This window comes from Protopterus annectens, chromosome 2.part0, assembly GCF_019279795.1.
Source record: "Protopterus annectens isolate FY-2018-M chromosome 2.part0, PAN1.0, whole genome shotgun sequence".
NCBI lineage: Eukaryota > Metazoa > Chordata > Ceratodontiformes > Protopteridae > Protopterus > Protopterus annectens.
In genome coordinates this window covers 1,003,284,217-1,003,295,773 of record NC_056728.1, presented here as the reverse complement: position 1 = coordinate 1,003,295,773, position 11,557 = coordinate 1,003,284,217, and the positions used below count along the sequence as shown (strand labels likewise).

General features: G+C 36.1%; 1 protein-coding gene across 1 annotated transcript in view; it reads left to right on the top strand.

Annotated features, from left to right (window-relative positions):
• The window catches only part of FREM1 (FRAS1 related extracellular matrix 1), a 1,066,140-nt gene that overhangs the window by 343,596 nt on the left and 710,987 nt on the right, over positions 1 to 11,557 (top strand). The window contains exons 11-12 of the mRNA XM_044060374.1: positions 4,635 to 4,777; positions 7,389 to 7,585. Coding sequence (XP_043916309.1) covers positions 4,635 to 4,777; positions 7,389 to 7,585 — 340 coding nt within the window. The remainder of the gene's footprint in view (positions 1 to 4,634; positions 4,778 to 7,388; positions 7,586 to 11,557) is intronic.

The following is an 11,557-nucleotide window of genomic DNA, read 5'->3' as shown; positions in this document are numbered from 1 at the left end:
GTTTGTTGCTTTGCTGTCTTTGCCTTTCACACTACATTTGATGTTGAGCATTTAGGCAGCAACTGAATACTAGTTATAGCTCTGGGTCCTTTTTTATCGTATTTGCTGGAGGGCTTGTAGAAGCCTTTACTCATGTAATGGCACTCATTGGCAGAGTAAGATCTATGGGTTTTTAGGCACTGTCCACTTAGGAGCACTGGGTAGTATATAATTTCATAGGATGAGTCACACAAATAGTGCCTGAACCAAAAATTATATGGTCAGTAATTGAGATACTATGATTTTTCTTTCAAAATTAAGAGAACAGATGCAATATTTATATAACTAGTTTGCCCTACAAGGATTTTCTGTGGTGCTTTTAGGTATCAAATGAAAGCTTAAATAATGCTGAGAAACTTTTTTTACTACTACCACTTGACAGCCATTTATACTTATTTTACAGTAAGTAATATATATACATATATATATATATATATATATATGTGTGTGTGTGTGTATATATATATATATATATATATATATATATATATATATGTATATGTACAGTGAATATAAAAAGTGTATACTCCCTGTTAACTCATTACATCCGAGTGACACCTCCAGGTGCATCTGCAGTTAACTCCTACTGACACCTCTTAACGTCAAATATTGTTTGTTCATATTTGCATCAATAATTCCAAAACCATGCCATGTACAATGTTTAAAAAAAATCATTTTAAAGCTTTCACAATGGCAAACTCAGCTGAATTAATATTTGACCTCTTTCTAGTACAGGTAAATAAATATTAATTTTTTTATGATATTAATTTCCATAGGTATAATTTTCACATTTTTCTAAATATCTCAGCAGCCATCTAACACAAACAGAACTCCTTACCCTCATATCAAAGCTCTCAGCTAGATGAATAAAATGCTGCTGGCATCATGTGTGTAACTTTAGTTGTTGCTGAGATATTGTAATTTGTTTACAAAATACTACAAATGTAATAGTTACTGTGTTTACTGTGATTAATAAAATCTGGTTTAAGACATAGAACCGAAAGAATAGTACCACTATAAAGATAGTTTGCATTGAAGAGTTTGCTAGTTATATTTCTTTCATATCCCCTATGGTTCCAGAGATATGCACATTTGTTTGAAATCTGAGGACATAATTTGATTCTATCAAAAGGCTTAGGCTCTGCCCATTGGAAGTTACAGTGCAAACTTCGTAAACTCCATGGGATTGAATGAGTTAAAATGCCAGGCTTTTGTGATATAAAAAATGAGACCACAGTAAATCATTTCAAAACTTTTCCCACCTTTAATGTGACCTATAACCTGTACAATTCAGTTGAAAAACAAATCTGTTAAGGGAAAAAACATAAAAAACGTACAATAAGCTGGTTGCGTAAGTGTGCACATGCTTAAACTAATACTTTGTTGAATCACTTTTTGATTTAATTACAGCATTCATTCTTCTTGGGTACACATCTGCCATCAATTAAAGAGACTCTGATTAACCCCAAATAAAGTTCAGCTGTCCTAGTAGGATTTTCCTGACATTTACTCAGTTGCCTGCTACAGCAAAAGACATGTTTCTCAGAAAGCTTACAGAGCATCAAAAAGATCTCCTTGTTGAAAGGTATCAAGTCAGGAGAAGAGTACAAAAAATTTTCCACAACATTGGATATACCATGGAACACAGTGAAGACAGTCATCAAAAAGTGGAGAAAATATGGGACAACAGTGACGTTGCAAAGAATTGGACGTCCCTTCAAAATTGATGAAAAGACAAGACGAAAACTGGTCAGGGAGGCTGCCAGGAGACCTACAGCAACACTGAAGGAGCTGCAGGAATTTCTGGCAAAAATCTCCCGTATTCTCCATATATCTGGACTATGGGGTACGGTTGCGAGATGGAAGCCTTTTCTTACATAGAAAAACATCCATGCCCGGCTAAAATTTGCAAAACAATACATCAAGTCTCCTAAAAGAATGTGGGAAAATGTGTTATGGTCTGATGAGACCAAGGTTGAACTTTTTGGACACATTTCCAAAAGTATGTTTGGCACAAAAACAACACTTTGCATCACCAAAAGAACACCAGCCCCACGGTGAAGCATAGTAGTGGCAGTATCATGCTTTGGGGTTGCTTTTCTTCACCTGTAACTGGGGCTTTAGTCAAGGTGGAGGGAATTATGAACAGTTCCAAATACCAGTTACTTTTGGCCCAAAACCTTCAGGCGTCTGCTAGAAAGCTGAAGATGAAGAGGAATTTCACCTTTCAACATGACAATAACCCCAAATATACATCCAAGTCAACAAAAGAATGGCTTCACCAGAAGAAAATTAAAGTTTTGGAATGGCCCAGCCAGAGCCCAGACCTAAATCCAATAGAAAATCCATGGGGTGACCTGAATAGGGCTGTGCACAAGAGATGTCCTCACAATCTGACAGATTTGGATCACTTTTGCAAGGAAGAGTGGGCAAATATTGCCAAGTCAAGATGCGCCAAGCTGATAGACTCCTACCCAAGAAGACTGAATGTTGTAATTAAATCAAAAGGTGTTTCAACAAAGTATTAGTTTAAGGGTGTATACACTTATGCAACCAGCGTATTGTAAGTTTTTTATATTTTTTCCCCTAACAGATTTGTTTTTCAATTGAATTGTACAGGTTATAGGTCACATTAAAGGTGGGAAAAGTTTTGAAATGATTTATTGTGTTCTCATTTTTTTATATCACAAAAACCTGGCATTTTAACAGGAGTGTGTAAACCTCTTATAACCACTGTGTATATATATATATATAAATATATATGCATATATATACATATATATATATATATATATATATATATATATATATATATATATATATATTGTCTGTTTTACAGGTTTAATATTTGGCGAGTGTTCACAAATTGGCTCTGTGGAATAACATTTCACAAGACAAGGTAGCACCCAAATTAGGAATGCCTGCTGAGCCAAACGATGTAGTCAGTAGGTGAGAAAGTGTAATGTATTTATTTATTTTGCCACATATTTTTGTAAATTTTGTTAATTGCTGTTTTTATATAATCTGTATGAATTGCAGGGTCAGCAATCCATCTACCTGGTGTGGGAATAGAACCCAAACCTCCTGCACCAAAAGCCAGTGTTGTGCCACTGACACTGTTATTTTCCTGAAATATTATAAATATAATGACATATTTAAAAAAAAATGAATTCCTTGAACTGGAAGGTGATGCCTTGGTAATCCATGGTATCAAAAGAAAGTATGCAAAATGTCATAAAAACTTTGTGCTGATAACTGGTGTCTTACAAACTATGCTTTGCATATATTTACATTTATTTCTCAATTAAATATAAAATTATGAATGCAAATCATATTTATGCTGATATCTTGAAAATGGAGTGACACCCACAAAACTGCTTTACTATAAATTAAAGATCACATATGCGTGTGCCTATATACAATGGTTATACAGATGTTACGTTGCTGGTATAATTATAGTTACAAAATGTATGTGTTATATAATTAGTTGTTCAATATAAAACCATCATTATGTCTGGATGACATGTTAATATTGCCATTGTGAAGAAGGGTGTGTGATGATCAACTTACTTATTTTTCACCTTCTTCGTAACTTCTACAGTTCTCAAGGTTTTCAAGCAGGTTGCAAAACTGTATTCTTATAAATTTAGCTCCAGTGAAAGTTTTCTAGACAGGAAATCAACAAATGTCAGGAGCTAGAAAATTCTACTCAGGTTAGGTGTTAGTGAGTTAACAGCACACATCAATGTGTGTGGCTATAATTATGAGCAGTTGGAAGAGCAAATAAAAATATTGACAGACTACTAATGTGCTGATTGTGGCAGATACTAAAAGGGAGTTCTGTTGAATTATTTTATAATAATGGGAAATTACTGCAGCACTCCCTAATGACTGCACCTCACTGACAGTACTAGAATATGAAGCCAGACTGTTGATGTGGGAATAGTACCCAAAACTCTGCAGTCCTGGCATTAAAGGCAAGATGACCTGCTGATGATGGCTGGATCTGCTGTCATTTTAGCAAGTCTATAGTTATGTTATAGGTGAAGTAATGCCAAAGATTTTCTGTTCACTGAATTCATAATGTGTAGTGCAACATTTAGCTAAGAGCACTGCTCTGCCAGTTTTGTGGGTGACATTGTTAGAGATAAGGTATATGACAAGAGGGTGACTAATGGAGAGACTTCTGGCAGTGCTCCAGCTGCAATACTCTCCAAACACATAATACACATATGTCTAACTGCATGTCTGCATACACATACCTTGCAATAATTCATGCAACCACATATCTGTATGTATACACTATAACTTATGAAGAAGGTAAAGTTCCCACACTCCTTTGAGGTGAGGCTCCCACCCATGCAGGTAATATTTATATTATGAATTTGATGAAGCATAACTTTAAATATTTTGTTTTGCATTTATGTCATTTTCTCCTTCTCTTTCTTATGTTATTTATTGATCATCCAGGAACTTTTCTGTAGAAAAAGTATATTTCCTTTTTGTAGCAGTTCTATCTCACCAGAATTGTAACTAAATAAATAAAATTGCAATTATTCTTTTGTGTCACAGCATGTTCTGTTCTCAAATTGCAGGTTATCCAGTTACCAGCTTTCTGCAGAGGGATCTCTTTAATGCCCTGATATATTACCGTCACTTAGGAGGCGAGATATTTGAGGATTCATTCGAATTCATTCTGTCTGACAGCTCTGACCCACCAAATCTGTCTGAATCACAGGTATGCTGTGCATTAAGGGTCTGCTAGCATCAAAACTCAGAACAAATATCTTTCTTTTTCAAAATGCGCACACTTACAAAAAAGAGAGAAGGATGTAATTTACGGGGTAATTGTGTGTGCTGTGATTGTTTGCAGATACAGTTCTTTAGCTAATACACAGTGTGACTAGACTGGATCCTTTAAAGAGGCATGATATTGTTGCTTATTTTGTTCACATACTACATCTACATAAAATGGTATAAAGGTAAGGGTCTACCTGATAATGTTTCTCTTAGTTATATTAAGATGAGAATAAAAGCCAGTCTGGGTGCTACAAAAGTTTCAGGAGAATAACTGTAATGGTTATTTATAATCTTCTTCTTCTTCTTTCGGCTTTTCCCGGTTAGGGGTCGCCACAACAGATCACATGTCCGCTCATGATTGGCAGTGGAGTTTTACAGTGTCGAGTTGCCAGCCCGGCGCCCAACCTTCCACAGAAGGCACACACATGCACACACTCACACCTAGGGCCAATTTAGAGTGTCCAATCCACCTACAGCATGTCTTTGGGATGTGGGAGGAAACCGGAGCACCCGGAGGAAACCCACGCGACCACAGGGAGGACATGCAGACTCCGCACAGAAGGCACCCCAGCCGAGAATCGAACCGGAGAACCACTTGCTGTGAGGCGGCAACGCTTATTGATAATACTGGTATATTACTGTGGTTTCTGCCTGCATAGACTAGTAGTGCAGAATTCTTCAATCAGATGCTCACAGTATGACATTCTTAAAGAAAATTGTTTACCTTGACTTCCCTATCCCTCATCAAGTGCAAACTGAGTGAGGTTCCACCTGGTTGAGTTCAACACACATCTGTCACATTATGACTTGCATTTTCAGCTTCTGCCCATTAAATACCACATCAAAATTCCATAATACCTCCACAAATAATTCCCCATTCTTCTCATACTCCTTTTAAAAAGTAACATTGCAGGTAACCCAGGACCAGCATCTCAGTCCTGCTATATAATAAATGCCAAACGTATCATAAATAAATCGGACCAAATCAATGTACTGATTTCCAGACAAAACCTGATATTTTGGCCATTACAGAATTATCAGGCTAATGACCCCAGGGGTTCACTTTGTAAGCCTTGACATGCTTCTCAAATGTATCTGACAAGTTTTGATACCCTAGGGTAATTTTTAAGGGGGTATATGTAGGCTCAAGGCATGGGTGGTCAATGGTCAAGCATTTACAGGCTGCCTCTGTCTAATAGAAATGATAGGTGTCAGTCCAGGGGTAAATTTCTGATTCCCCATCCAGTGGTCCAAGTTATATTTGAACTGAGTTAGGGAAGAGCTCTGCTTCACATGGATGGGAAATCCTGCTTCAAAGAAGGTAGTAGTCTATGAAGGCGCATGCCTGTCCCTCCAGCATGTCCTATTTATGTTACAGATAAGGTTTAGGTCCCTAGGTCTGGTAATTCTAACTCTGTTTGTGGATGTTCAACAGGTCCATCAGCCAGTCCTGGCTTAAACCAGGTAGCCCCTCCTTAGTCTTCTTCGTTCTTGGATATAACTATTATAGCATTTGCAGAACTGGGTCCAGAAAAGGAGACAGAACTCTGCTCCCTTCACAGTAATCACCTGAATGTAAAAATAACTGAACCGTGCAAAAGTTTCTTTCACCTCCCTTCCAAATTAGCTGTAACAGAAATGCATCTGCCATAACTCTAAACCTTGACAAATTCCAATAACATATTTATCACCACCTTCCTCCATTGGCAAATTTTAAGACATTCAATCAGTCACCTCCCATGCAACCTCCAACAAAAACATATTAATTCTAGGATATTTTAATACAAACCTGCTTTGCCCTTCATTAGGAAGTTGCATGTTTCCAAGTACAAGAATTCTGACATCAGTGGTGTTACTTTATATAACTCTTGTGTGTGATAAACAGCATGAAGATATGCTATTATGTTAAATATTCTTGTAGCTACTTTGTTTTGCATGCCTCCTTCACTGATGTAACAGAATACCACATAGTTTTGCAGCTGTATTTATTGTCACATGTTATTTTATTTGGTAGATTTTAAGACTCAGGCATACGCTGCTGAATGAAAATATTTTATACTTACCTTTTTTTGGTAATTAACGTAAATTATGGCTTAATATGGACAGAGTCCTTGCAACACTGCGTTATCTCTAATAATGTAAGCATTGTGTTCCTATGCAAGCTAAATGGATGTGTCACTTTGTAAGTTGATGTTATAAGCAGTAAGTAATATTACAGCCATAACTATTTATTTGTTGTGATGCTTGACGGCATCTCCTGTTTGTTCCTTTGTTGCATGTTGTCAAAATACACATTACACCTGTGGCTGTACCACTTTTGTAAGATAATCTTACAAGCAGTAAATTCCATTAGACATACAACTGATTTTATTTTTAGGTATTTGGCTCCAGTTCTTTTTCTTCCCTCATTGCAGGTTGTCATGATACACATTACTCTTGTGGCTGTACCACTTTTATAAAATAATATTGCAAGCAGTAAATTCTGTTAGATGTATACCTGACTTTATTTTTAGATACTCAGTTCCAGTTCTTTTCTTCCCTCATTGCAGGTTGTCATAATACACGTTACTCCTGTAGATGATCAGCTTCCAAAAGAGGTGCCAGGTACTGTACGGCATCTAACTGTGAAGGAAACAGAAGTCATTTACCTGACAAAAAAGCAGCTGCATTTCACTGACACTGAGTCACCAGATCGAGAACTGTCCTTTACAATAACAACTCCTCCATTCTGTGTATCACACAGTAGGTAAGATGTATAACATTACATAATCTGCAGATAAGAGAATGTTTGAAGATATCTCTCAACAATGATTGGCTGATAAGTAAGATCTAGTATTCAACAGGACCTAGAGTAAATGGCACATGTACCAAGCTTATCAGACCTACCTATTGTGTGTTAATGGGCAATGATGAACTCAAGAGTTAGGAATGTCTTATCATTTCTTAGAGTTAATACTATTTGATATGCATACAAGCTTGTACCCGTTGTTGACCTTTGACCTAAAAATGACTGCTGATAATTAGCAGCTTGTAGGTGAGATGGCTACTGGTCTAGGATTTGCATACAGCATGGGTTTTAGATCAGCAGGGCTTCTGGTTTTGCACACCCACTCATCCAAAACTGTCTTGAATGAGCTAAATAAAATAGATGAGATTCCGTATCAACTGCCATAGGCCGTTTTCCAATCTTCCTGATCCAGACAGTCTCTCTCACACACACACACACACACACACACACACACACACACACACACACACACACACACACACACACACACCAAAGCAGGTACCCCAGCACAATTCCCACACTTTTACAGATGGCTGGAGATATCAGACAGCTGATTCAGCAGTAGCCAAAAGCCAATAAGGATGAATAACATGCAAATATGCTATTCATATTTTACCTATTTTTGTAATTTAGTCAGTTCAAAGTATAAAACTGCTTATTGATGTTGAGTTTTGAACAGAAAACCTTCCAACATTAGTTCTGCAGTGAAGATGTTTGTCATTTCTGCTACACTGCTTGACCACATCAAAGATAAACATTATTTTGACACTATCACATTGATGCAGTCTGCTTAAGACAGATTTTAGTTAATTGCCTCTTTAGCTTGTAGTTTATAGAAAGTGAACACATCATCTTCATTTCCTCAGACTAAGTAACTTTAAGCTGCTTGAAATACTTTTTTTAGTATTTGTAAGTGTTTCAGCCCATTTTTCTCTTGGTCCTCAGATTACCCAATCTAGGAACTTCATTTCATGACAGGATGGTAGATAAAATGCATTACAAATAAAAATGAGAGCTAAGAAAGGCAAAGAGGGGAACAACAAAGCAAGTATAAAAGACCTTAAACTGTGAAATGTAAAAATGTTTCTGAGTCCTTGAGATAAGGATGTGAGTTAGACTGTTGTAAAAAAACACTGAGAATTAATGAACAGTCTTACTCTCAAAATGGCTTACTACCGCTACATATAAATGTATTTGTACTCAAAAATGGCATATTACCTTTGCATACAAATTTATTTGTACTGAATTGATTATATCTTTGTTATCCAATATTGTTAAACATTGCCAATATACCAATGTACATAATTATTACTTGTTCTGTACTTCAATTGTATTTTGATTTTACTGAGGAGCTTTTTTCGCTGGGTCTCCACTGAAAATGGGCTCTGCATGGCCCAGTGAACTCTTCCCGGTTAAAAAACTGCAAATAAATAAAAAGTCTATAATTATCTTTGGTTTAATTCTTTATTTATTTATTTTTTTTAATTTTATTTATTTGTTAACCTGACATGTCCAATTATGCAAGTGCCCCTTTTCAGGGGGTGACATAGGAGCACTCTCTGGTAAAATAATTAATTCATAATTACACAGTATGTAAATTGAATTAAACCCTGGACTGCATAATTCAGAATTTAAATCACACGTGTAGGATGTAATGTCTTTTCTGAAAATATGTTAAATCACTGAGACTAGATAACTTTGACAAAGTGTTGAGTGCCTATTCATAACTTATGATGATATTGATCAAAAACTGCTATCATGAAAAAGGGAAAACATTCAGTCTTCTTTTACAAACAGTATTTCTTCAAGATGTGAATTAGCTTAATACTGTAGTTTTATGGCTAATAAGAAACTAAGAATGGTAAAACAAATTCACAGTGTAAATGCAAACACTACACGTCTCCATAATCAGTCACACAGTCAAAGCATTTCAAATATTATGCAGGGCCATAGCAGTAATAACCTGTACTATTATACCAATTTATTAGCAGTAATAACCTGTATTATATGGATTTATTTGCAGAAGAATATCACATACAAATAAAATCTGATATATTGCCAGTAATAATATTCCTAAAAAATATCCATAGTATTCAGATGATGTGCTAAAGAAGAACCAAGGGAATGTGAGACACTAAGTCATTAAGAGGCAATTAGAGGCAACATATTTAGTGAAATGTATAGTTAATGTTATAAAAAAGATGTGTTTGACATTTATACTGACCCACAAGATCCTAACCGACTGATTAAAGTACAGCATGATCCATGGTTTACAGTTTATAAAGTAGTCTTATACCATCTAGTACTTTTTTCAGCAGTAGAACAAATTAGGGTTTCAAACAAATACGACTAGAGAAACAAAGCTTCAAACCATGACCATATAATATGCCAAGTAGGAAAGTATGGCTTCAGTAGAATCTTCCTTGGCATTTCATCTGCAGTGAGGTTGCTACATCCATGAGAACCATTTAAGGCTCAGTTCAGGAGAAGAAATTAAAACTGAAAGCAAAAAGTATAGACAAAAAACAAAGTTACATTGCTGCAAGACCAGAAAATGAAATAACATTGCTATGTATTTATTAGAAATAGTGGATACTTAGAGAAAGTTCTTATGCTAAAATTGCACACTCTTGGCTAGCAATGATAGTTTACAAATGGTTTTGGAGGATAAGCTTAGAGTAAAGGTTAAAATGGTAGAAAAGAAAGTATGCAAGGGTTAAATAAGGTGAGTATACAGAGCGTGCGATAATTGTAAGCTAAATAATAGCAAATATGGAAGACAACAATGAGACTGAAATACATGGGATATATCTCTCTGATGTCAAGAGAGTCTGAAAATGTATACATAAAAAATCTGAACTGTCATGCAAACACCAGACTGAAAAACAGGCAGACATTACATTTTTAAGGAGTGATGCAGTATTCTGCAAATATTTCTACAAAATGTTTGAGATAAGTATGCCTCTAGGAGAACTGTTGGAACAAGATATAGCCTACAAATGGAGTTGGAAGCAGGAAATGAGTTCTGAAACACTACTTGCAAATTGCACTGCATTTCACTATTAAGTAAATAAACCAGCTTATTCATGCATAGATGCAATTCAGAATATTTTATGAGCTATTCTGCAACAAAGAATACCTGTGGGAAAGCAGCATTTGCAGATGCACAAAAGAAGTGTGCATCACATAGAAAATGATCTTTTATCAATAATGGAAAAATGTGAGAAATTTCAGTTATATATCTATGGTAAAGATAACTAGATATAAACAGTAATCAAACCCTTTAAAAATATTCAGAAAGATTTCCATAAGGGATCTCTTGAGACTAAGACTGTAATTTAAAGACGTTTGATCTGAAAGTGAAGTACAGACCAGGCAGGGAACTCCATGTAGCAGTAGAGCAAATTTACAAAAGAAGCCTGAAAAACTAGGGTCTATATTATATCATCGAACGCTTAAAAAACCTTGCAATCCTGAACTGTCAGATCAGCGATTTTTTTCCCAGGGAAAAAATCGCTGATCCAAAACACATACACACAACACAAGCACACCAAACAAACAGAAATCCACACACATACACCTAAAATCTGATACCTAACCCTACACTAAACTATGCACACACCACTAACTACCCACTTACCTTAACCCAAACCCTAACCCTAAGGTCCGTCACTATCGCACACTCACCTCACTCGCTCCCTAACCCTAACTCACTTAAATCCACCCTAACCCTCATGTCCACTCAATCGCACACACACCTAACCTGAGCCCTAACCCTAACTCACCTAAATCACCCTAACACTCACATCCACACAATCGTACACTTACCTGAATCCAACCGGTATCTTTCCACCATAACACTGAAAATACCAAAGCAACAGAAACAGACAACCAAATTCTTTCACTAGGAAAAAAATAGAGTTTCTGCTG